Here is a 27,745-nt window from a genome sequence, read left to right on the forward strand (position 1 = left end):
GGGGCGGCATTATGGGTGGGCTTAACAGTCCCAGGCCCACCAACTTTCTGACAGGCCCACCGTAAACTTTTCTTTAGACAATAAAAAAAAAAAAAAACAATTAAAACAAAACCAAATAATTAAATGAAATACAATAAAATAAATAAAACCATTTCAAAGGAAATTTAGTACAATTTTGTCACTTTGTGATCATTTTGTGATCATTAGATGCCCTGTCTATAAAATGAGCTGAGTGTGGAGATCTCTTAGCTTAGCTCTCTATACTGTTCAAGTATTGTATTTCAATATTTGCAATCAAATATTGGATTTTAAAAAGCATCCAAATCAGCTTAAAAAGATACAAGTAGTTGAAGTAGTAACATTAGCACATAAAGTAATAGTTATTAACTGACTTTTGTAATTTAATGCCCACCCACAATTAGTTTGGCCCACCTAAAACTGAAAATCTGCCTCTGTCCCTGCACTGGACAGATCGTCTCACTGAATGTGTCTTAAAGGATGTCAAACATTTGTTAGAGAAAAACACAGACTTTTGTGGATTAGATACACACAGGAAAAAATTTTGAAGGTTCAGTGAAAAATTTTGTCTCATCATCATTTTGTTAACAAAATCAAAACCTACATTCATCTGAGTTTCTGTCATCAATAAATTAATTTAGCTTGTCATGGTTCGCTTTTCTTTAAAAAATGGGAAAAATGGGTCGTTGATGAACTTTTGTTGAAATAAATTGTGTCTGTAATCCACTTTAATTCTACCATGTTCAGCCTTGAGGCACAGCTAAGCTAACAAACAACAGGAGTAACTTCCTCATACCTGATGAGCTGTGGGGACAATTTTAAGAAAGCTTTGTTAGACAGGACCTGTGAACTCTTCTGAAGTGGAGTGAGTGTGCTGCTGTTGCTGCTTGTGTAACATAACCAGATATTGCTGTTGTAGCTTCTGATGTACACACTGAGGCCATGTCCACAAGTAACCGCGTGTTTTCAAAACTGAATACCCCACCCCCACAATCCTTTTTCATAAATATTTTTTGTCCACATGCAGCAGGCAAAAGTGCGGCTCAAGGCATGCCACTCATAATGGGCAATGTTTTCCAGATGTACAACCTGTGCCAGCCAATCAGAATGAGCCCCTGTCCTTTAGCTGTGAAGTTTGAGAACTGAAGACTCTGTTTAATCTTCCCTTAGGCCAAAGCTTTCAGTAAACATCATCTTTAGTGACGTAAAGCAGCAGTTTCGTGTGGATGACAGGCATAAACCAAGCAGCAACCTCAGATCTGAGAATATGAGACAATGCGGAAGTGCTACAATCTTCTGTTTCTCGAGTGTCCACTTGAGGCTGGCTCTGGAAGTACCGGAAGTCACACACACACCAAGCAAAAAAAAAATTTCAGAGCAAAATCAATGGCCTGGTTCAAAAAACAACACCTGCCTGAGTCACTAATTTCACAATCAGCACTCACTGTACGGGGGATGAATTTTTTTCTAACTTGGCTGTTCAGAGGATATTAAGATCGCGAGCTCACCCAAACAGAGGCACAACTTAGGGTCATGTGGCCAACAGGTGCCCTATAGCTGGACGCGAAGCCTCATGGCAGATTCTCTACTGAATAAAGGAGCATTTACACAAAAAATATTCAGCAACATTGCCGAGACATTGCTTTGAGCATGAGACAATTAAGTTTAGCACTGCCTGCTAGCCTCTCTGTACGCACACAATTATGTGTTCATATTCCTGGTGTAGCTTAAGACTCTTTCATATGGCGCATAAACAAGAGTTCTGTGTGTGTGTGCGTGTGCAAATGTTGCGTTGCTGCTGCATCTTAATGTCAGTCCTTGAGGTTTCTGCGATGCAACCTGTAATCACACACGTAGCACCAGCATTGTGTAAGAACAAAGGTGTAATGATGGTTGCCGCTCTGTGCAACAGGATTTGTTGTCTGAAAACAGTAAACCTCATTAAACTTGTGAAAAAGCTACCATCATGAAAAGGTTCCTGTTACTTGTTGGGTGATGAAGCTAACAGCTGATAGAAGAAGAAGGCTCTGGTGTCTCCTGGCTCACAGTGAACAGGTGAACTCAGACTCATGAGAACAGCCAGCAGCAAGTCTGTTGCATAAGAAACAGAGAAACTCTTCTCGCTCTGACAGGTGAGATATTTTTCATTTATGATTAATCTAGCCTCAATAAAAACATCTGATGTGTTGTGTCTGCTCCTCAGAGCGTCTCTATTCTCCTCAGCAGTAAAGGTGATGGCGGCACAGCACGCCAGCTAATAATAAGAGGAGCAGGAAGCTCTTGATGAGATCCGAGGGAATCCAGGCGAGGACGAGAAGCGGGCTCATATCAAACGCCAACGCTCTGCCTCAGCGTCTGCAGGCTGGCATCTCGCCCTCGTGTTTACAGCGGGGAATATTCTGGAGCCATGCTGAACGCTGCTGAAAGAGAGCCTTCAACATGACAACAATGTGTGTCCCAGAGTAACAGCTAACGCCTGGCACCTCCAACTAAACCATTTCATTTAGAGCCTCTGATGTGCAGACAGAGGGGATGTAGAATGCATTTCATAGCCAAGCCGCTCAGTCGCTTCCTCTCTGCGAGCATAATGAACAGATTACCGTTTGCACCCTCGTCACGTGATGCTTCTCTGACAAGTGCCTGGCACCTTGTGGGTGATGTTTTCATCGCACGTTGTCTCTTTTCTCACAGTCAGGCCTGAAAGAAAGCCCGAGATGAGCTCAGCAGCCACAGGAAATAAAACAAGTCACTAATTAGCGAAGCGATGGACCGAGGCAGACGGTATTGGATGAGTGGACGGCTCGGGAGATGGAGAGGTTGAAATGCCAAGTGTGTACATCCCTGCAGCCTGAGGCTAACGTCCTGCAGACGCTGCAAGTCAGCACCCAATTTACCAATGACTCCCTCTGTCCTGACTTGGGCTAATAAAATGCTAACCATCTCAATATCCATGACAGACTCTGCTAACTACCTCCCCTCCAGTTAAATCCAGCTCCCCTCTCTGTGCAGAAACAGAGCGTAACTCTGCCGGCCTAATCAGGAGGAATGCTTATTAAGGAAGAGCTCTCGGGTGCTTCCTAAATTGGGGGGAGGACAGTCTCAGCAGGGCAATAACTGCAGATTTATGTCAGAATTAGGTGTAAATAGCTGCACTGGTTATTCCCCTCCTTTAATTAAGCAAGCACATTTTGCAGGCCTTTGTCTTTTGCACTTACTGCTGCAGTTCCCTCTGCTGCTATTTCAAGGCGCCTTCAAAAGTTCAACCAGCTCAGAAATCATCTTATATCCCTCTAATGTTTGGATCTTATATTTCTGTATGGGTTTGATGGAGTTTAGAGCAGAAATGTCACTTCACTTTCCTGTTTCATTGTCTCTTTTCTTTTTGAACTCGTCATCCAGCCTGTTTGCAACCATCAGCCGAAATGAAACACGGCAGCAAACGTCAAATTACTTCTCGGCGTCAGATCAAGCTGAGTGCACAGGGAAATGAAAATATTCTCAGGGAGTGATATAACTTTAAAGAGAGCCGGCTGTGTGTGAAGACAATCTGTGGCCTCATCTCGTTCTATTTCTGATGCTCCATAACAACGTCAGTCTTAACAAACTGTACCCGTCCGTTTACAGCCGGACAGAAAAACACCTGAGAGGAGCAGCGGAAAAATGCTCTTATGCAGTTCATGAGGGGGCTCTCAGCGTCACATTCAGCTTTCAATTTCCATCAGTGATAGCGCTGATATTGATTCAGAGTTTGCCCCGTGCTCAGAGAGGGCCAGACACAACAGATCTCAGGGTTTGGGAGCTGTCAGTCAAGGTAATCCAGGAGTCTTTTTCAAAGCCTGTCAGGGTGAAGGAACCGGCCTCTCATTTTACCCAAACAGAAGACGTCAGGATGGACCTAAAAGCCTCAGAGAGAAGAGAACAGCTCCTCTGAGGAAACAGAGAAAAGCAAACCTCTCTGAACGTGGTAACACCTTAAATATTCATCCTCATTTATCTGAGGTAAATAAACGCTCGCTACAGCTCGCAGCCAACAACAAAACACCGTGTTTACCAACGGGTCAGACTTCAACGTTCTGTGTTATTTGATTTATTCTCGGCGGGGTTTCTCTCACACACACAGTACAGTACAAAACTGCTTTATGGAGCTGTGCTCATTTGCATTACATGATGTTACACCTGTTAAAGGGGAATTCTGTCATTTTAAAACCCGGTCCTAGTTTTTGGAAGACTAGAAATTATAGACAACCACAAAGCCAAATGTAAGGCAGACTGTAATGTCTGCCACATAAGCCTTGATAGATCAAAGTGCATCCCATAAAAGTTCTTGTTTAGTTCATGTGGCTGCAGGGGTTTGGGATCATGCACAGACACACACACACACACATGCTCCTCACTACCCAAGGTGCCTGCCCCCAGCATCCTGCTCAGAGTCCCACCATGCTGCTCCACCTATTACTGCTCAGCACTCAACTGAGCGTCAATTGCGTCTTTGTTCCACACTCGCTCCACCCTCCAAAAATATGTGCATATTTTACCTATCTTCAACTGAAACCTTAGACCCCAAAGAGGTGGGAGTTAATAAATATTTGTACTCAGATACTGTATTTAAATAGATGTTGGACCAGATTTGGGCATGCATCTGACTCTTGTTGTGAGCAGACATGAGCGAAAACTGAGCAGGACAGCGCCCCAATCCGTCACCCCATTCATAGGAAAAAAAAAAAAAACAGCTTGACGCTCTTTTGAAAATTTGTCTGCTCCACTCGCTGCTCTGGCACATACAGGCAGAAGACCACGTCTGTTTTGCATCAAAACAAATAATGATGACGGTGGAGCGCAGAAAAAAAATCCACTTAATCTGAGAGGAGTGCTTTGGCCAGGCTCTCTCTAAATAAGATAATTTGAAAAAGGGATGGGTTCCTTCCACATCTGAAAAGATAAGGTACCAATGCCCAGTACCTGGCAACCGGTACTGGAACCCAAGGGTACCAATTTTGAGTACGTTTGTCTGTTTAATAATAAAATCACAAGGTTTTTCAATTATTATATTTATTTCTCAATATATAAAGTTGCAATGCTGTGTTCATGTCCAGCATGGAAAACTGCCTTCTCTTCCACTCCCTAAGTCACAAGGATGTTTTGAGGTACTGAAAAAATGGTACCATTTGATTTTACATGAATCAGTAGGTACACAGTACTACAGATGGAATTTGGACTCTGTGCCACTAAAAGTCTTAATTCAATACCAGTCCCTAATCTTAAAAAGCTGACTAGTCTCAAAGTCTCTGATGTTGTGTTCATACCAAACATGCAGAATCATTCACACGGGCGTATTCCAACAAGCTCTTTACAGGAAACACAGATGAAATGAACTGGGCTGTATGAATTTTACTACTGGAAAAAGCTTGCAATGCATTTAGCAGTTTACTTGCTTTATTCACATATTTACAAGCCCAAAACATCTGATCTTCAGTGAATATTTTGTGTCGTGATTGGCAATAAGAATGGAGATTTTCTGGCAGCTTATGACTAAAGATTGACAAAAGTAGAGGTAAATTTATTGGCACAGTAAGGAACACATTGACTGTATCTGTGAGCAGCTTCCCTGAACTCTGAGAAAAAAGAAGCTTGTTTTAGAGAAAGTCAATAGTTTTCTGATCATCTGCTAAATTGTGAAAACCTTTGTCTGTTACTTGATTAGTTCGGCCGGTTTCACCTCACAATGTAGTGAAGCTAAGCCTTGTTTGACGACCACAGACTGGAGTGGTTTTTGAAAGAAACTCCTCCTCTTTAACAAGCTCCACATCTTTGGGTGCTCAAAAATTGTGTGAGTTATTTGTGAGGATTAAGAGAGTAAGATGTGTTGTAAATCCTTTTCGGCAGCCAGAAAAAAAAGTACAAAAACCTTCTCTTCAAATTTATTTTGAAAGTCCCGTTTCCTGTTTGCAGGAAATGGGAATTTAAAGGCACACACTGTCATGTTATTCTGATCATCCATGTTTTTCACACCACAGGAGCTGAAATTACAGCAGGTTATGTCCTGAAATAGAAGTGAACAGTCATCTAACAGCACCGGGTGTAGACACAAACACACTCGCACACACACACACACAGGCATATATGCAGACACAGAAGGTATCTGTGAGCTGATAAGGGAGGGGCGGCCCTGCTGCTTTGAAATGCTGAGTAGAGAAGGGAGAGCGTGTGGCGCGGCAGTGGGAGCGTCTGACCTCCCACCGTGGATAAAAATGAGCGATGAGATCAGAACAGCTCGGCTTATCTGCTGCAATTAAAATTAAAAGCCCCCAACACCAATAAATGAAACCATGAGGGCCTCTAAATATGAATGCCACCGTATGCCACAATCTGTATGCTGTGTGTGTGTCTGTGTGTGTGTGCAGTTTGTTCCACTACAGAGACAGAAACAGAAACAGAGAGAGTCGGGATGTTGTGGGAATCAGTGTTTGTGAGGAAGAGGAGGAGCTCTGAGGGGAAATCCACCCCAGAGGTTCAAAGAGCAATTAAAAGTCAGCCGATCTGTGCAGCAGCCCACGCTGCACCTCCATCTATTCTGGGAGTCTCACACACAGAGTCGGAGGGAGAACAGGGGGTGATGAGGGTGTTTCCAGACCAACATTTTTCATGAGTGATGAAGTATGAAACGCAACAAAATCCCCCATTCCAGCAGCAGATTCAGAGAGAGTAAAGTGGAGAGGGAGCGGGAGTAAAAACAGCATCGTCATTTAAAACTCGATGGGAGAAATAAATCTGTGTCATACGCATCAGAGTCTCAACACATGGTGCAGAGTCTGCATGAGAGCAGAGATAACTTTATCCACTCCTGGGTGACTCATTGTCAATAATCAAACGTTAAAATACTCAGAGTCTAAATATGAGTGATGAAAACTCATTCCTCTCTCGACATTTACTCAATATCTTTTCCTGGATATTTATCCTGTCTGCATGTGGAAACAAGTTGAACCAAAGTGAAATATCTTGAGTTTGTTTCCTGATGATAAAGCATCAGCTCAGTGATGGAGCCCACGCTGCAGGAAAAGGGGCCAGAGACCAGGGTTTAAGTACCATCCTCACAAAATAAAGTCATGTTTATGTTCCCTAAAAGTAAGTTTTTAGCCTCTCCTCTGGCGGCTTCATTCACACAAATACAGGAGGATGTTTTCCAAGTTTCAACATCTGCCTTGTTTCACATCTAAATTTGGGAAACAGACACATTTTCTGTTCCTTAGCTTCTCCAAACTTTCCTCTCTGCACTTTACGGCAAAGGAGGACATGTTTTCCTCCAAACTTTTAGAAAAGAAAAAAAAACAGAGTCAACAGAGTCTCCTGTGGGAAGCGGGAGTCAGAAAGGCCCCCTGTTATCTTGTTATGGCAGCGTAAACGGTGAGGCAACACTGAACGCCTTGATGGAGCCCAGATAGACGAGTCTCTCCCTCACACACACACACATCCCAGCATCACAGAGCAGCACCTCACACTGCATACCAACTTCTCCAACTTTACTTTCTCAAACTTTCTGCCTGGAGTAAACATTTCCTCCTGTTCGCACTTTTTTCTGGACCAAATCTTTCTCTTTACATTCCAGCTGAAGAAACTCAGCGTGACACAAGCATGTCAATACACACAGCCACAGGATAAGAGTAATAAGAGCAGAGAAAGCAGGGCAGAGTGCAGTCACATAACAAATAATCAATGTGTTGGTGCAACTTTAACCTTTCAGTGTCCAGATTTTTAAGCTCATCACCCCTTTACATTCATTCATTCATTCATTCATACATTCATCTTCTAAAGCTCGTCTTGTTAAGGGTCGCGGGTGGCGGGAGCCTATCTCAGCCATCTTAAGGCCTTTGCAAACCAACATTGACGCGTCATATTCAATCTCAGCAGCTATTTTCCTCCAAAAGAGGTTTTTGTAATCGTTGTCTTTGTAGTTTTTATGTCTTTTGTTGTAAAGAACCAGGTGCTGGGACACGAACACAATCAGTGTTGAATGTTTTAGTATGTGACGTGTCAACAACAAGCATTTTGATTGGTGGGATGTAGGAATGGGTACCTTTCACATCTGAAACGATACGGTACCAATGCCCGATACCTGGCAACCGGTACGGGTACTCAACAGTACCACTTTTTGGTACTTTTTTGTGTTTATGTGGTAAAAATATTAATTTGTTTAATAATCGAATATTGCATTTTTTCGATTTAACATATTTATTCTTCAATATATAACCTTGCAATGCTGTGTTCATGTCCAGCATGGAAAATCACCTACTCTTCCACTCTCTCACAGTCACAAAGATACATTTAGGTACCTAAACATGGTACCTTTTGGTTTTACGTGAATCGGTACCCGGTACTTTTGACAGAATTCGGTCGGTACCTATAAAAGTACCTAATTCGGTACCCATCCCTATTGGGATGTGTACTCGTTGGAAGCCAAACTTTGCTGCATTTAATTTTTCGGACTGAGGGGGATTTTTCCAATTTCGTTTAGCGAAATAATGTTGCTGATGTGAAAGCCTGCATCAATAAACAGTAGGTTATATATATATATTTGCAAGAAAAATATGCATCTGGTGTGCAAAGGGCTTTCGAGTGAGAGGTGGGGTACACACTGGATTGGTGGACCAAAAGAGAACCCAGGCATGCACAGGGAGAACATGTAAACTCCACACAGAAAGGCCAACTTGGCCCAAACCGAGATTTGAAGTGGTGACCTTCTTGCTGTGAGGCTTTACTACTAACCCTGTAGCCCTATATAGTTATTTATTTAACATTGTATGCAGTGTGTGTCCTTTAATGAACCTTTACAATGTGTAAAAAAAACAACAAGACTCTAACAAACCATGAGTGATATGACCTAATGATCTTGGTCATTCTTATAAACGAGAAGTCTGCCCCTTTGGACAGGGCTCCTCTTTTCTAGTAGCTCATCAAAGAATTTGCAGGCTGATTCTGCTTGGTCAAAGTTAGCTTTAATGTGCTAAGCAGTTTGTGTTTCAAGCTGACTATTTTGAAAGACATGAGCCCAAGGGGGAATGTGTTATCTAACATCTTTTAATCCATGCTCTCACCACACCTGGTCTCAGCATCTAACATGATGCTGGTTCTGCTCAAGGTTTCTGCCTGTGACAGGAAGTTTTTTTCTTGCCATTGTAACTCTATGAAAAATTAAAGTTTGGTTATTTATTTGGTAAGAAAACAACTTTATCTTTCTAACACCAGAACCATTTGAAGACAATGGTCTTAAGTGACATAAAAGTGATGCTGCTTGTTCATTTTCCATTATATACTTGGTTTTAAACGTAATAATAACCGATGTCCCAGTCAGCATTTTCAGCCCTGTTCCAGATCAATTTTTATAATACTGAATATCTGACAATACCAAGTCTTGATCTGATACTTGGGTGAACTGAAATATGTCTTGAGGTTTATCTGTTTAATACAGCTGGATCTGCTGTAACAATCATCTTTTTTAACACTCTCCTGTATGAGACCCCTCAAAACAGCACGCTTATAACCACATTGGTGACATTTAAGCCACAGTGTTGCTAAGCTAAAGTAATGGACTGTCCTGTGTTTTGTTTTTTTTCAAATATCTGAATATCACAGGAGAGTTAGCAAAATCGTATTGCTTGATTAAGGCTTTGTTATGCTTTCCACATGAACATGGCGCACAGAAATGAGACGCACAAGATCTGCGCGAGAGAACGCGTGGGGCTTTTATGCTTTTTAACACCACGGGCGGTGTCCGTTGGTGTCCATTCCCAAACTGCAGGGGGCAGTTAATCACAAAATGAAGCCACACTGACCCTGCAGATGTGTCAAGCTTAAATCAGCCTTTATAATGACGCATTGTGCTCAGTGCACTGATCACACACTTGGGATCATGATTAGGACATCTCGGTAATAATCATATTTCTGGAGCTGAAAAGACAAACTCTGTAAGACTAATATCAAACCTGGCATGAAAACCTGATTACACAGGAGACAGTTGGGCCTGATGTTTCCTCTCTGACTGTGGACAGATTGTGTGAGTCCAGGCCACAACAGGCCCACCAACACCAGTTTAATGTCTCTCCTCTGAGCCTCTGTGTGTTTGTGCAGAAGATCGAGCGGTTTGAGGAAGCAGGATAAAAATTCAGACAGGGCCCGACGCTCATGCAAACTTTATGGAAACAGGAGGAGAGAGTGACGAGCTCGTGGTGTAAGCGCAGTGTGTATAACCTTCACATGGAGCAGACAGATTGAGTCTGACACCTCTCAGTGTGTCAGACTGGATCTGACCTTTTTCTCTGCTCTGTTTCAGCCCAGTGTGTCAGGATACAAAAGAGAAGCACCGTGCAGGAAAAGAATAAAATCAAGATTATCAAATTACTTTAAAAATATTTGTAAACCTTGGCCTCTGAGAGCATCAACTCAAGATATGATCTGCTGGATGTAAACAGGAGTGCTCTTATTGAAATTCATCCCTGTCTCTTATATCAGGATGAAAAGTGTTCCTTCAGCAGTTATCTTTGAATGCAGAGCGGCGTAAGCTGGCTTCACTTTAAATAAAGACGGTATGTCGAGTGTTCATTGGACTCATTAAATCACATGAAGAGAGTCTGAATTCCCTGGAGCTCAGGTGAAGATCATGAGTGAAAAACTCAAGCTGTGCCTGAAGACAAAGCAGATATCTATCAGTGATCAGAAGAGGAGTGATGCTGCAGGATGAGCACAGCTCTCTGTGACTCTGTGCAGGAATAAGACAAACCATTAGTAGTTAGAGATGAAAGAGGGAACATTAAAAGAAGAAAGCAGACTCACAGCTCTGATGTTTAACTCTTGACTAATTTCATTTTTCCACGCTGCTTGATTGTTTTAGGATTCTGACCTTCTTTAGAATCAGTCTGCGGCTCTTTCTGCCTCTTTTTGTAAAGCATAAAAATAATGTGACGACACAGACTGTCTCAGGATGCACTGAAGTCCAGCTCACTGCCTCTCCTCGCCTGAAATGAGACACAGTGCTGCTGACAGCGCGCTCTTTTCTTGGTGAAATGTCTGCTGCCTCTCTTTGTGTGTCTAAGAGTGAGACAGTGAGGAACAGGGGAGTGAAACCTCTTTGTCTGTCTGAAACCTCTAATAGGGATCAGCTCAGGAAAAGGTCAGGTTTGTACATCACAATGTAAATCCATGAGGGCTCGCCCACACACTCCACCATGCACTAACACATCTGCAGAAGCTCCAACAGGGATGATGAGCAATAATGTCACTCATCAGTTTTTCTGCACAACAGGGAAACATTTATGAGCATAAAGTCCAACAAAAGTAGAAAACCCACCACGTGCTTTTTTTCTTCTCTCAGGACTCAGCTGCTCATATCCCACAAGAATCCAAAATTCAATTCTAACAGAAGACTTAAGACAATAAGACTTCTTGTTTTCACCACTGAGACACTGTGAAAAGTCTGTTTTTTTTTATTTTATTTTATTAACCGGGTGCAGGATTCAAAAAGGTCAGAGTAAATATTTTGTCATACTGTTTATTTTCAAGTCCAACATAGTGCTCACTGCTCAGTCAATGCTGATACTGAACTGTTGGCTGCTGCCTTCAACACATGAAAATAATATAAACTTAGTATAAAAATATAAGCATAAATTATATAAAATAATGCTGACATAACTTACATAAAAATAATATTAACATAAATTATAAAAAAAAACAATATAATATGAGCTTCAATAAATAAAAACTTGGACTCTGTAACAATTAAACTATTACAGATGCTCTAATTCATTGCTCCACTACATTTGGTCGCAGCACAGTGCACAGCCAGTCAGTGCAGTAAACAAGCACGTCCCTATATGCCGCTATGATGGTGCTGTGCGGCACTGACAACTGCCTAAAACTGTCATAAAATTGGTTGGGAAAATGTGTCGGATCAATTTAAATCCCAAAGGCTATTAATATTATCAAAAACTATAACTAAGGAAATTTTGTCTGTCATTTTAGTTAGTTTCAGTTAGTTTTGTGAACACAAGATACAGTTTTAGTTTACCTGTCGTTTTTTTTTTTTTTTTTCTAGTTTTTATTAGTTTGAGTTAACTGCAATGTATTTTAAATTTTAGTTTTCGTTTTTAGTTTTGTTTTAGTTAACTATTACAACCTTGGTTAGGACAAATCCGAAACTCTTTGTCTTTTACGTATCTTCTGTAATCCTGACTTTTCTAGATCACATTTCTTAACACATCTCTGACCATTTTCAGAAACTCCTGAAGGATAACCCAAAAACTAGCATTGAGGTGGGTCCCTTAAGATTAACACATGGGTCAGTTTAATGACATCACGGGTTGTTTCAGATTTAAAACAAGATAAACCAGAGAGGTTGAGGAGGGTCACATATATCTAATGTGCAAAACAACAACAAAGAGCCTCAAATCTAAAACACTTTAGAGCTGTGAAAGAAGCTACGAGCAGCCCTCATAAGAACAAAGTGATGTGATGTTTCCCAGATTCATCCGTCTTTCACCTGACATCTTCACTCCGGAGGGATTCTACCAACACACACAGTCGCTAATGAACAGCAACACCTCATGAAGAACAAACACACATCTCTGATCTCTGCATCGCTGTATCTCCAGGAGCTCACAACAGGCACTGAACTAAAGCTTAAAACATGCTTTTATCTTTGTCTTCAAATGAAATACATCATTGGAAAAACATGTCTGAGTTTTACTCTGCAATGCTTAAAATTTCTCAATCATATAGACCAAAAATAGAGATAGATGGCTGTTACACAAGAGTGTCACAGTATCCTTTGTTTTTCTCAGATTATGCATTTTCTCTTCATTTAATGTCCGACAAATATTAATTTACTGGATCAAATAAAATGAAGGGCTCTTGTTTTCTTTACCTCATTAGTGATGACTGAAAAAGGTCAGAGCACCATAAAATAATAAAGATATTATATTCAAGTGTCCTTCTCTCAGATGTCCTTCTCTCTCTGTGCTCAAACTGAAACCAGCCACATGCTGCACCTGCTTTTTAATAATCTCTGTTTCCTCATTTAGATGTTTATTGGCTGTGATATGAAGCGACCTGCAGGGACTCAGGTTTCAGCCTTCATCAGCACTTCCTGGTTTTAGATGATGGCACAAACAGCGACAGAGGAACGCACAGAGACATCCAGACAGTATAAATTATGGAGTTACCCACAGGAAAGAGGGTCTTCTATGTTTAATGTCATTTACATTAAGAGGGAGGAACATGTGGCATGTTACAGGTTTATAGGTTAAGTGGGTTTTACTCATAGATTGTAAAGAACATGAGTTTCTGGGGCTGAGTGCTGAAGCCTGTTGAGAGTGGTTGTCATATGGAAACTGATGACTCAACCTAACTCTGGTCGACCGACTTTGAATATGAAGCATCTGTCCGCAGTATCGTCACTGTTTTCACCATTGTTTGGTGTAAGACGGAGAGGAAGAAAAGCGACTTTATATTTCAAGGTGAGTGACTGAAAATGTTAAACTCACCTAGCCTGGCTCCAGCTTGATGGATCCCCTCAGTCTGTGATATACTCCATTAATTAGCAACTTCCGGTAACAGATCTTTTCTCCACAGCACCCAGACTAAAACTCACCTGGACGACATAAACTATACTGTTTGAAGGTGTTGCATGAGCTGCTGCCATAGTGCTATTTTGTTTACCTGTCGCTCGGTGATTCCTGTTCGCACGTGCTACAGGCAGCAGAGATTGCAATGATTCGCGATGTCTCACTCCTCAGTAATTTATTCAACCGCTTTCACCGCTTTCACCATATTCTCTGCAAAGATGGGACAGATGCAAGATGTCTCACTCCCTGCTATGAAAGAGCCTTCTTCTCACTTTCATACTCTGAGAGATTTATTTTTATGTTAATACTTGCATTAACACAAAGTATTTTTATGATTTATTTGGAGGTAAACAGAAAACAAGTGCAAGTATTATTTTTATTTTTATTTTATTTTATTTTATGTTTAATATGTAATCCGTGACCTTTTTCCCCTTTGACCCTACAAATCCTGATGAAAACAGACATTTCCTTTTCTAAAGACTTACACAGAAAAATACAATATCAACTAATAATTGGGCCTTTCTTCTCATCAGAGTACACCAGCAAAATTGTGACTGCCTCAATCATTGATTAGACTTTTGAGCAGCAGTATTCGTTCCGAGCAGTGGGTAGCTCCACTTCTCTGTAAAGTGTCCCCCTCAAGACTGAGTCTATTCATGAGTAAAAGCAGGTATTGAAGGTGCCGAGATATGGTGATGGACCAAAACAAAATGACCATGACACAGGCCGAGTTAATCACTGATAGTTGTGATGGTGGTTATCAGTTCAGACACATTTAATCGATCTTGCAAAAGTCTCCCTTCAAGAATTACGCCTGATCATAATTCACAATTTAAAATGAGTCAGCACCAACAATACAGGTTACAGGTTATTTCAAAATGCTACTTCTTAGCTTTTCAATCATTGTGAGCAGGACCAGATTCATTAATGGCACATTTTACCGGCTGACAAAGTTTAGACATGAGAAGATAGAGCTGTGTTTTTCTTTGCTGAAAACAATTTCTGTGATTAATTTTGTAGTGATGGTGGGCACAGGACACAGAAGAGCAGAAGTAAGCTAAACAGGTGAGTGATACAGCTTGAGCTAAAGGCTAAAACAGGGGCTAAGCTGTTTGTGATAATGTCCATTCCAACTCACATGCAGCAGTTATTCTGCAGTGGTCTGTTCAAACTTAAAAGTCTATCAGTAAAATGAAGAGTGAGGTTACGTTAGCTCTGCTTGGTAGACGACTGGTTGGACACAGCTAACCAGGATTCACTAATGTTACACATTGTCTTAGACACCAGATTGCCAGCTGCACTTAATATAGATAGCTACTAAACTACTTAAAAACTGACAGTGTTTACTTGTTGTCACGTTAGCCTACAGATAAAGTGGAGCACCGGGCTGCCGATAGCGCTACATATAGCTGGTTACTTCAACGTCTGCTTGATGTCCACTTAATTCCAAAACAAACACATCTCGCTAAAAGTAATTTGTAACAGTGTGCATGAGACTTCAGGCCAGAAGGTGGCGTGAGAGTGCAATTGAAAAACAGATCCTCCTCATAGCATCTTTACATATAAAGACACTTTAAATGACACAAAGACTTTTCTGGACCTGCAGCCAGTACTGACTTGCATAGGTTTAGGCAGGAACAAGACATGTGACAGCTGCTCTCTGGATCCTGCAGCTCAATCATCAACCGGTCGAGTCTTTGCGATCTGTCACAGCTTCAGAGGCCGCTGAGTCTAACTGGAGGGGACAGGGGATCTTATGTGATGGCAGGTTTGTGTGCAGAGTTCACTGAATGCAGCTTATTGCTCTTGAAAAGGTCAGCAGAGCCAGAAGGAGAATAAAGAGCCTTTCCTGAGAGAGCAGTGTGTGTGTGTGTGTGTGTGTGTGTGTGTGTGTGTGTGTGTGTGTGTGTGTGTGTGTGTGTGTGTGTGTGTGTGTGTGTGTGTGTGTGTGTGTGTGTGTGTGTGCAGGGTGACAGCAGCAACCTGAGATTATCACCCTCACATTATCACCACCACACCCTGAAGCTGCAGCGGCTCTCTGGTGTCTGTTACCTTCAGCTCTGCAGGAAGCAGCCCTGGAAACACACCCGCCGCCACCAGAGCAAAATCAATTACCAGAGAGATGAAATTCTCCGATAACGCAGCCTAATGATAATTGCTTGAATCTGCAACGATCTGACTCACGATACTAACCACTATTGGCAGAGCGGCGGCTTATTGGCAGCTGGAGTATCTGAAATATCAATGATAATTGTTCCGCTGTTGATTTGCAGGCAGCCTGGGGTAAACATAAACCGATTGCTGAGAATTGGGCTGTATGGTGAGCAGCAGGGGTCATATTTCAATGATGTGTGATGAGTGCAGAGCGGCACAGAGGAAATGTTGAACAGCAGAGATGTGAAGGGTGACAGAGCAGTGAGAGCGCTAATTCAATGAAAGATCATCCGACTGTTAAATATAAGGATATAAATATAACGATAATAAGTAACTCAGCTGAAGCATCAGACACGCAAGATCAGCGCTCAGCAGACTCATCCACACCACACCATACAGACACCCTTCAGGTTCAAGAGTGGATCAATCTGAGGTCATAGAGCAGCCCGGAGGGAGGGCACACGCTGACCCCACTCTGATGGTGACCTCCCAGAAATGGCGTCCTCCTCTTTTCCTTCAACCAACCTTGGTGTATGACAGGAGTCAGCATTTCTGAAAAGTGCCTAGGAGATGGCGGGCTGAATAATGCGTCCTATGAATAAAACACATTAGCTACAAAACATGTTGAATTATTCACATTTCAGAGCCTCCATCCCTCCCCACGCAGCAGATATTAGTTCTTCAGTCAGCCACCGAGTCCTCCGAGTCTCCGTCTCCCTCATGTTCGCTCTCTTGATCACTCGCTGACTGTCTTTGTCATCTGTGTTTTGTTAATCCCTCTTTGTTCCTCCTCTGTGTCTCCTCTCAGCTGACTCTCTGCTGATGGCGACCGTCTATTTATACTACCAGAGTTACTACTTTTCTTCAACATCTCTCTATTTATCTAAAGAGCTCCTGAAGCATTTCTTCACACAGAATCTTTGATGACTTGTAACATGCGACGGCCCAAAATGAATCCATCATTTAGCGTTAATCTGAGGCGACCGGCTGTGAGCTTCAAAGCGGAGAGCAGCAGGAATAAGGAGCAGGCCGCTTTGCTTATTAAATACTTGACCTGATACGCAGCTTCGGCTCATTTCATTTTCAGCTCCAGCAGGAATATGTGATTTTCATGATTGCGATGTAATTTACTGAATCAACAGCGCCACATGAACTTCAAAGGGCAGAGCAATCAACCAATCAGAGCTCTTTATTCAGCTGTTTGAGTATGAACTCCCTCTCATCCTACAAATCATCACTTTTAAGTCGTTTACAAGCTGTGCTGTTGTTTCAACGTGAAACCTTTTCAAACAGAAAAACACAGTTTACTCTTAAATTTTATCCCTCAAAGCCAGAAGTGTCATACGTGAAGTCACTAACTATTGAAATATTTGTCTTTTTAAAAAGGTTAATTGATTTTCTTTCTCTCAGCTGTGTGAAGAAAAATAAACAAAGACATTCATCAACCAGCAGAAAACAAACTGAGGATGATGGGGTCTTATTAGATTTGCTATTATTTGGTCATAACATAAAAAAGTGGATGCAATATTCTTGCTGGAAAATTGACTAATCACCATTGTTATTATTATATTTAGTTTTTATTCATCCTGTGGGCCGGATTAATACTAGTTGAGTTTTTTGTTTAAAAAAAGAAAAAGAAATGATAACCCTCGAGATGGTGCAGGAGGAAAAGTTGATCTGAAGTACGAAGAGATTCATGCTCAGAGGACACTGAATGTCTAAAACATTTCCTGGAAATTAGACAAGTATATATTTTAATCCAGACCCATGTGGTGTGTTGAAAACAAACCAAACGACAAACTGAAGTTTCCATCTATAGATCCAAAGATCTGCAGCACGGCCCGAAAAAAAAAAGAGACTCCCACAGAGCGCGTCTTTATCAAAAAGTTGATAACCAGAAAATCTCACACATTCAGACTCAGATTAATTTCTCACAGGGAGAGAAATGTGCTGAGATGTAAAGTCTCAGAGGCAGTGTGTATCATGGGTTCCTAAAACACAGATAGTGAGGGTGAAAAATGGCTGTTAATGGCTGCTGACGCCGAGTGTTTTCACGCCAGGCTGCAGCGCCGTATGAGCATGGTGTTTCTTTCCATGAGAAAACATAAACGAACGCTTTAAATAGAGCTCCACGTCTCTTCTCACACATGCTGTCGTATTTTTAGCTCACCTGTTCACTTTTTTCACCCTCAGATACTTTGAATATTTAGGCCACTCACTTATTGATGCCACAGAAAAACAGACCTGGGACGATGACTGACTTTGAAATCACAGCAACTGAGGGGACTGTATTTTAATGGGTCTCTGATGCGTGCGCATGTGTGTGTGTGTGTGTGTGTGTGTGTGTGTGTGTGTGTTTGTGTGTGTGTGAGGCCACATTGTTCTGAGTCTGAGTCTGAGCAGGCAGCGACAACAGCACATCAGACAGAGTTTGCCGGGAAGCAGCTCTCCAAACAGAATACGTGACGTCAATGGGCTCAAACTGCCACTTCCTCAGCCACGGCAACGAATCTGAGTCACACGGGCTTTCAGAGAGTCACGGTTGGTGGGTTAGGAGATACATGATACAGAGAGAGAGATAAGAAAGCTGCTGTGGTTCCACTAAAGCAGTGTTTCCATCAAAAATACCCGAGGGACGGTTAGTTCAAGGAGCATCCTTTTAAGGGAGTGAAAGGTTCCTCTATGACCATGAAGGTTCAGAAAATACTTCTGCACGCCAGTGAAGAGCCACTCCAGTTTGACACAAGCTTACAGAGGTTACAGCCTGTCATCGATTCATGAACGCTTCGTAACTTCAGATTAAAACATCATCTGAATCCAAACATTCAGACCCTTTCTTCCTCTGATGCACTCTGCTTTGTTGAATATTTCAGCACAATCATGGAGCTGACAGTCACTACCTTCTAAGAGCTTTGTTAATATTTGAACATGGTATGACAACATTTTAAGATACCTGCTGCTACAGCAGTCAGCTAAATGTTGGAGGTAATAACCAATCAGAAGCATCCCACAGAGTCCCTGTCCTATAAGAAAGAACTAGTATTTTAGCAGGAACCTTTAAGATGTGCTTTCAGGAAAAGTATGAAGACTTAGTGTTCAAGGAACTTCTTATAATCAATATAATATATATATATATAATCAAACTCCATCTCACTGAGAATCAAAGCGTCTGAATGTTTAGCTAAACAGGGCACTAACATATCCAGACAGTCTTGTCTTCCAAGTGTTTCTCAAATTTGACCAATCATAAATGTTCAGCTCTGTATCTGCCCTTTAACCCCTGCTCATTTGGAAAGCTCTTTCCTACTTGAGCTCTGTTAACCAAGACCTGTGGAGCTTCTTCTCTTAGGGAACTTTAAGGTTCCTCTAACCCAAACGTGTCCAAGTTTTCATTCACAGACCATAAAGATATGACAAGTCAGACTTAAGTGAGGCAAAATGGGAATCTCTGTGTCTCTGACAGTTGAGTGATTGGAAATGTTTGCTCCTAAAAGGCATATGTATACAGTCTCTGCATAAATACCTCCTCAACCAAGAACTCCTGTCCAGTAAAAGTACCCAGAACTTTTAGTCACAGAAACTTGACTGAAAAGCTACAGTAATGCACCTCTTGCAAATGTGCAGAACTACCAGAATCAAAACTCAGGTAATCTTAGAAAATACTTGTCCCGAGGATGGTACTTGGGTTGCATCCCAGCAACAGTATCCAGGAACTTTTAGTTCTAGATGTTTTTTTAGGGGGGCAACTCTGGCTCATTGTTGTCAGGCTTCCAAGATTCATAAAGATTTGGTTAAAAACCCCAATGTAATTGTGCCTATGGAGAGACCTAACCCAGCAGCAGGACCAGGAACAGTCGAATAAACCACCAAGAACTTAATCCAGATCTTGATTCCTGCAGTAGAAAAAAACAAAGTACCACCAAAGGTTTCCCAGAAAACTGGAGTTGCAGGTGTTAGATTTTTTTAACAGGTTTGTCATATCATCTTCACTGTTACCGACCCTGCATGTTAAGATATAACCCTCACATGGGTTTGGGTAGGAATGAGGAAAGGAGCTCAACAGCATCCCTTAAATTATTCAGGAGCTGACATCCCACAGCAGTTAGGAGACGTTCCCACAGTGGAAACACATTTTTGAGTGTAAAACTTCTCAGAAAAAGATTGTGGTCTACTCACCAGAGCACAGTACGTCTCCGGAGGGTCTCCACAGGTGATGTTAGGCGGATCCAGAGTGACCTTCAGGAACTGGGTCATGTCTGCTGCCTCAGGCTGGCAGGCCATGTAGTCCCAGGTCAGGCCTTCGTCAGAGTACACCTGGGACTTACACACGTCGTAGTGACCCCACGCTGCAGGGTAGTGCTGCATGGCTGCCTGGCAAACGCCAGTCCACAGTGCCTGCAACGTCAACGCCAACTGGAAACGCATGACTGGTCCTTCTAGGGGAGTAGTTCCTCCTCTTGACAGGGTACAAACACAGATCCCTCTTTTTCTTCTTCTTCTTCTTCCTCTTACAGCAGCTCACTCAGCTGGAGGGAGGAGGCATGCCACACTCCCCTCAGGTGGAGCCGAGTCCGTTTAAAACTTGTTTACTGTCTGTTTCAGGTTTTTGGAGTGTCTGCGAGGTCACCAGCCCATTGAGAAGATAAGAGAGGAGTGAGGGAGGAGGAGGAGGAAGAGGAGGAGGAGGGGGAGAAGGAGATAGCCCTCTGACACGCTGATAGAAAGATGAGTGGCAGGTCTCCTCAGCTTGCCGTGCTGTCAATCATGGTCCTGGCTGGCGAAGCGGCTCTGCAGAGAAACAGAAGAAGAGCAGGTGAGTTTACAGACGGTCTCTTCTGGGATCACAGTCTGACAGTGAGAGGACATTAGCTGGGGTCGGCTCGGGTGAAATGTGTTAGGTGTGGATGTGGGAGGTGCCATGTTGGTGTTTGTTGTCCATCAAAACACAGAAAATCAGTAAGTGGGGCCATCGGGGTGAATTGGATCCTGCTGCTTTCACACCAAACCCTCATCTCACTCAGCAGGAGCAGAACTACAGTTACAGTCTCCTCCATCCCTCTACCCCCACACGGCCTCATCCTCCTCACCCTCCTCACCTTACTCACTGCATGATCTCAGAAGAGAAAGAAAGAGAAAATGCTAAGGATGACAAAGCATTTCATTGTATGCAGACATGGCTGCTTGTCACCTAGAGAAACTTCCATTTTCACTTCCCTTGATCTGATTTTACTGTCTTAATAATAAATAGTTAAATAAATAAACAGTGAGATGCTCCAGTTAATGATCTGATAACTTCAGTCAGCTTCGTGTTTTTATGTAGTCTAGATATTCTCATCACTTCTTCGGTATGAATGAGTGGATCTGCGTCATCCTCTTTCTCCTCTAATCCACTCTTTCTGTTCCAAAACAGTCGAGTCAGTGACGCAAAACTTTTTATTAACCACAAATACAAGGAGAAAAAAAATCTCTCTGGTTTCATACCTCAAAGAGGCCTATCAACTGAACTACTCTCACTGAAATGAGCATTTTACACTATGAAATAAAGCAATAGCTTCAAGCCCTGAATTAAACGCATTCTGGTCCAGACACCGTTCCAAGCCTCGAAACTTTCTGATCCTGGTGTACCTCATTTTCTGATTTGAAGTTGTGTTTTTCTGCTCCTGGTTTGTAAAGTTAAACTCACTCTGAGACAGTGTCATGTGGCTGCTGAGCTGCTTAACACTCCACTGTTACAAGCAGCTGGACTCTGCCTGAGTTTATTTAAGAGGTTTTGGACTTCATTGCAGAATGTTTCTTCTGTTTTTGCTGGAAAAACTGATGATGGGAGCTGAGGGGGTTGAGCAGAATCAATGAGCTGACAGAGAGCTTCACAGAGCGTGTGCTGGCTTACTGCTGAGCGTGTGGTTTCACCACTATGAGCAACACATCAAACAATACTAATCTAATCCATCCTTTCTATGAAAATTACAATTAAAGCGTGTCTTACTGAGTCTTAGAGGAGTAAAAACACAATCACAGGGCTCTAACTTTAACGGGGTGAACTGAACTCTTCTCCTCGACAGGCTCCCAGTTTGCAAATGAAGATAAAAACAGTCGAATGCAGACGTAAATATCTCAGACTATTGTGCTGCTCTCAGATTTTCCTCTTAAACAGTGAAGCTGTCTGAAGCAGGAGTCTCTGCACTGAATCACATACAGTGATTTACTCCAGGCTGCACAGCCTCCATTTATATCTGTCACATTCTGTGGGCCGTGGACTGTTTTCCCTTTCTCTGTGTTTTTGTATTAAGCCATCTTTTTTTAAACAGGAGCTTCAGCCAGCTATAAAACATTTAACCATGTGCCCTGCTTTTTTATTTACTCCACCGCTCAGTGCATTAAGTCTGTGTGTTTAAAGAGTCTGTCGTCCATAAAAACCTTTCTTATGTGTTCCAGAAATCATTACCCTGCTGCACCTGAAGCCAGCTGGTCTCATCTGCAGGTATGTGAGGGTTTCTCACCTCTGAACAGCTGCCTGACTGCAGACGGAGATGAAGGTCGAAGGTCAGATGAGGAAGACTCAGAGTTTTCTAATTGGTCAGCAGAGTCAGTGTGAGGGATAAATAAACCGTCGGATCAGTGATCAGCTCAGTGAAGGAGCCTGCAAGTTATGTGTTGGTTGTTTACAAAAATTCTAATATTATATGTTTCAACATTAAGCACATATTTCATAGATTTGTTTGATAAATGCAAATAAAATAAGCTCAGAGCAAGCTAAAATCCAAACACAAACCAAGAGAGATCTGTGACAGTTTTAAGGCAAAATACACCGCAGAGAAGGACAGGGACTGGATCTCAAATGGGCCTTTGGAGAGGGAGGCTGTAAAATCAGTCCAAGAAGGAGATCTGTGCGTTAGAGCAGGTTAGAGGCGGCGAGAAATGAAGCACCTTAAATGTAAAATGTACGAATGTCAGCGGGAGAGATGTCAGCAGGTGAAGAAGCAGCCAATTATCCAGAGAACTCCTGACTCCAGCCTCCCTGTTCCCATTAAGAGACATAATATTACCGTGTTAAGGACAACACTAAAGAGAAGAGTGTGTGTGCATGTGTGTGTGAGTGCAGGTGTGTGTGAGCGGCACGTGCAACCTCTGGATAAAGAGAAGTGTGAGCCGCAGGTAATGAGACAACAAGCACCAGAGAGGCTTCATAACAAGCCACAGAGATCAGAGACAGGGGGGTCATTATGACTCCACCAGCCCGGACACAGCACCCCTTCCCCTCATTACTCCCCCATTTATAACCCCCCCGTCACCCCCGAGGGGAGGAGAGGTGAGCAGATGGAAGAAGTGTGGATGTGCATTTTAAGTGAGAATAAAACGAGTTTATTTTAGGGCAGGGCACTTCCTCCGACCATCGATCACGGTCTGAGGACACAGAGGAGGAGAGCTCTCAGGAAGTCTTCCAGGTACAGAAATATTTACTGCAGAGTCGGCACGCAGTAAAATCACACTTACAGGAACAGCGGGGGTGCTGGGAAACAACTTCTTGCGTCATGTGTTGAAGACAAAGTGTTTTTTATATTTCTGTGCGTGGGAACACCTGAAACGTGACATGGATGATCCTGTTTTCAACAAACCATGTGCCTTTTAGCAACAACTTTACCTGCATGGGTTAACTTTGAATCCCTTTTGATGTGTGGAAATGTCACTTAATGAAAACAGCGACATAAAAATTTTTTATACTGTTAGGTTATGAGAGAATTTTAGGGTGTAACAGCAAAGAAAAGGATTTTAGAAGTTTTTTTGGAAATGAATATATGACTGGATTTAAGAATTCAGCAACATAATGAACATTCTGTTAATTACATAGTCTTCCTCCATTCCTCTGACAAACTCAAGTTTAAAACAATAAATCTATGTGTTCTAGTGAGACAGTTTTTTTAACGACACAAATGTGATTTCTTCTTTACCTTGACATGTTTCCAAACAACCCTGGGACAGTACCCCAGGTGTGTGACAGTATGTAGACCCCTGATCCCAGTTTACTGTCCTCTGGGCCAGCTTCCTGATCTCCACAGCCTTCCCTTTCCAGTGCTAATATCTGTGGCTCTCAGAATACACGGCTTCATTTTTTTCCCAGTCCATAATGTGGTTTCCTCTCTAGAACTGATCTGGGATGGCTGGCTTTAAGTTTTCTTGGTTCACTTTTTGCTTTATTGCAAGTGTGCAAGTGTGTTTCTTTCTAACATTCTTTCCTGAGGATTGACTCGTTCACTTTAAACCAATTCTACCAACCGGTACAAATAAAGTTTCCTCAAACCTTCTTGTTTTTATTTTTTCACGCCCCAACCTTCATTTACATGACTTTTTCCAAGTAATACTGCTGGAAGTTTGAAGTCAAAGATGGCTTGTTTGAGTTCCCATATTGGACTATGTTGGCTGCTTAGTTTGTGATAAAAGAAACAAAGGTACTAGAAAACCCTGGAAAGAAACATAAAGGCCTGGTTTCACAGACAAGGCTTATATTAAGCCAGAAGTAGGCCTAAGTCAGACTAGTAAAGCTGGATCATTTAAGTAGCTTGCATGAGCGTAGCTTACATTTGTTTTAGTTAGTCTCAGACTATGCAGTCCTGGAGTAGGCTTAAGTTACAACACCTGCATCACTTCTCATTGGACTAAGTGGGAGCACAACCCATCAGCCTAACAGTGATTATAAAACCTTGGAATGGAATTGAGGTCAGCTTTGCTGAAGGGAATTTTGACACCAAACATGAGTGAAGCCAGAAGAATGTGTTTAAAGAACTGAGTTGAGTTCTCTACTTGAACAAATTGTGGGAAATCATTCTGTCATTGAAAGTAAAGGCCATACTGCTGCCATTGAACACAAGAAGAGGAGGGCTTGGGATGCCAAGAACCTCAAAGTGATCAGAACTTGGGGAAAACTGGGTACAGGCCTTCCTCTTTGAGACATGGAGGAAAGTCTAGGCTCAAGCAAAGTGATTATCTCCAATATGTCTTCTTTGTACATATGAAAGCAGTCTTAGAAAGTCATTTCATCAAACTGATTCAATGGATTACTCCGATCCACAAGTGTCTGTCTGGCTGGCCTCTGCAGCGGATATTGATCTTCATTCAGGTATTCCAAGTACTCCATGCTCCCAAACCATTTGTGTGCTCCCTTTCACAAAATATAAGGGAACTAAAGGTCTTAAGCTGAAGTTAAACCTGCCTCTTTGCAGGACTAATATAAACTTCAATTTAGTCCTGGAGTTGCTCTAATCCAACAGACAAAATCTATGACTATTTTAAGATTAATCTGTGCAAGTGCTTTAAAGTTAAGCCAGCTCAAACTGCATTTTAGTCTTGGACTGGGCTTAAGTCTTGTCTGTGAAACCGGGCCCAAGTCAGTGAAAGGTCACAGTAATAGTTATACGGTAGAACAGAGGGTAGAGTGGTTTCAAGTTCTTTAAAACATTTCAAATTCTGTTTGTTTTGAACATGAACTCAGGAAAGTTTAGCAGCAAAAGTTAGTCCTAGTAGCATAAAATGGGCTTCACATGTTATCTCTTTGTCTTGAAGCTTAATCCTTGTGTTTTCCCTTCTCATGACTGACTTTTTCCTGCTGGAACTGTCTTTGGTTGATCAGCTGTTTCATCCGATACACGTCCCTTCCTTCATCATCCATCTCCATCACTCTTTGCAGAATCATCAGTCTCCATCTAACATCTGGTCCCAGCAACTCATCCCGGCCACCACAACCAGAGTCTGGACATCCTGCTGCTGCTGCTCAGATCCTCCCCACAGAGCTCTAACACTAAAGACCTACTGTGTGATGCTACTATGTCATTCTGTAAACCACATTGAATAACTCTTGGTCATCTCCTTAGCTTAAAGTGTGCAGTCTAAGCAACCTGACTTCTCTGGACTACAACATTTTGATAAATGCATCAAAATGTCCCCACGATACAGATTTTTCATGCAGAAAATGTGCATGTTTGCATGTTTTTGTGTACGAAAAGAGCAAATGCCAGTGAAGGAATAATAAATCTTGGAAAAGCTCCTTGCAGCACGAGGTCACATTCAACACATGCGTTCGCCGTGCGCGCGCCTGTTTTAATCCACGTGCAGCAGACCTGCGAGTGAGGTGTGCCCCGACAAACCTGCTGGAGCTGCAAACTGCAGACTCCATCTTTAATTCAAGCACATGAATCTTTCAGCAGAAGTGGGCGACCCTGAGAGGGTTCATTTGACTGCTGAGTCCGTCGCACCCACCCAAACACCCCCTGTGAAAACGCCCATGCAGTGTCCACTCAACACAGATCCCGCCCCCTCCGTGTCTGCTTACATTTCATCCCGAGGGCCGCTCAAGCATCACTGAGTGTTTCTTCAAATCACAAGGGGTGAAGTTACACGCATGTTCTCAGAGACGCCTCTACTACTGCAGGGAGACTCCTTTAAATCATGCAAATCATCAAATGTGCAGAAATACAGGAGGAGGTTCCTCTTCTCTGCACAGCTTCATTTACTCCATGTAACCCTGAAGCTTCTGCTGGTTTATCCTCTGCATGTTTCCAACTTTGAACTCAAAGAAAGAAACCAAAAACCTTTCATTTCAACATATTAATCCTCTTTTTCCCTTTTTTGAAGTCTAAGAGTGAGTCTGAGTTTCCTTCTATCAGCTGCTCCTGACTCCATTTCCTGACATTCTTTGATCAAGAAGATCACATTTCCTCCTCACACAGGATGCTCTGTAAAAAAACATCTCGTTATAACCTCCTTCAAATCTCCTGAGGCCTCCTACAGGGGGCAGCACTCACACACCTGCCCGCCTGTTTAACAGTTTGACAAATTGTCCCTAAATGTAAAGAGCGTCCTCTTTAGCAGTAAACGCTTTGCTCAGCTGAGAGGAAAGAAGAATTATTACAAGGTTACCTCTGATGTCCTGCCTATTTCCCCCCTTTTCATTTTTAATTTCACGCATTTTATTCAGTTTAAAGGGCAATTTCTGACCCCGCTTCTGTCCTGTCTCTGCCTACTTTCATCTTTTCTCACTCTACCTGTTTCATATTCCCCACCAGCACCTCACTGAGTGCATGAGAGTCGGACAGACAGACAGAAACAGATGAAAGATAGATAAAGATAGAAGCTGGCCCGACTTCAGTAAAAACAGCCTCCTGCCTGCTCTCTGTGCTCAGCTCACCAAATTCCTGCACCTGCCGCTCCAGAATCCCTAATCTGTCCTGTTAACAACCTGCCGATAGGGCGTCTGTCCTCATGAATAAACATACGGAGAGCAGAGCGCGGCCTGCAAACATGACAGCCAGCGTGAGCATGGAGCAGTGAGCACACACGAACGACTCTTCCCCGGGGCTCGCCTCCCAGTCAGCTCGTCACTTCCAGTTCCTCTCTGCTTCTTTAAACGTCGCCGCCTTGACGGCAGGCTGTGATCTTTTAGTAATGACGACAGGTATGAAGGGGTGGAGGCTGACAGCCAGCTAAGCGCCGGCGTGGGGGGTGGGACTCAGAGCTGAGGCTGTTTCTGAGCTCACACTGAGGCTTGTTTTCCACCTCTGATTTGATAAATTATTAGCCGTCTGTGAAACCTGCATGAAATATAAATTAAAGCCATAACAAGTGTCTCACCCTGCAAGAATTTTATTAATTCAGAGTTTTTCATGTTTAAGAGGCTTTTTTCTGCCCTGGAAGAAAGTGTAAAATGAAAAGTAAAGATTAAGGAGACTCACTTTGAAAAAGGGACAGTTTAGAGCTGGAACATGAGGCCAAGTTTGTGATAAAATATTTTTTTAATCAGTTTAATACGACAACAAGCCAAAGCAGCTGCATTCGAGGACCAGAGGAAAACCAGATGAAGCGTTAGTTCTACTTTAAATTCACTCATTTTTTAAGCACTTCTAAAACTTGATCCTTTTTAAAATGAAAGCAAATACTAATACTTTCAATACTATACTTTCACTTATCTCTGA

The 27,745-nt window shown here is 42.4% G+C and overlaps 1 protein-coding gene across 7 annotated transcripts in view; it reads right to left on the reverse strand.

The window, feature by feature from the left end:
• The window catches only part of ntng1a (netrin g1a), a 140,666-nt gene that overhangs the window by 108,238 nt on the left and 4,683 nt on the right, over positions 1–27,745 (reverse strand). For 6 of the 7 annotated variants that reach the window (XM_074693076.1, XM_074693075.1, XM_074693078.1 and 3 more), the window contains exon 2: positions 19,959–20,570. In XM_074693076.1, the coding sequence (XP_074549177.1) occupies positions 19,959–20,207 (249 nt within the window). In that variant the 5' untranslated portion in view covers positions 20,208–20,570. Of the gene's footprint in view, positions 1–13,547; positions 13,758–19,958; positions 20,571–27,745 lie in introns of those variants that run through there. The other variant, XM_074693080.1, reaches the window with a different exon arrangement.

This window comes from Halichoeres trimaculatus, unplaced genomic scaffold, assembly GCF_033239565.1.
Source record: "Halichoeres trimaculatus isolate MK-OKI-2021-1 unplaced genomic scaffold, fHalTri1.1 fHalTri1_scaffold_18, whole genome shotgun sequence".
Classification (NCBI taxonomy): Eukaryota; Metazoa; Chordata; class Actinopteri; order Labriformes; family Labridae; genus Halichoeres; species Halichoeres trimaculatus.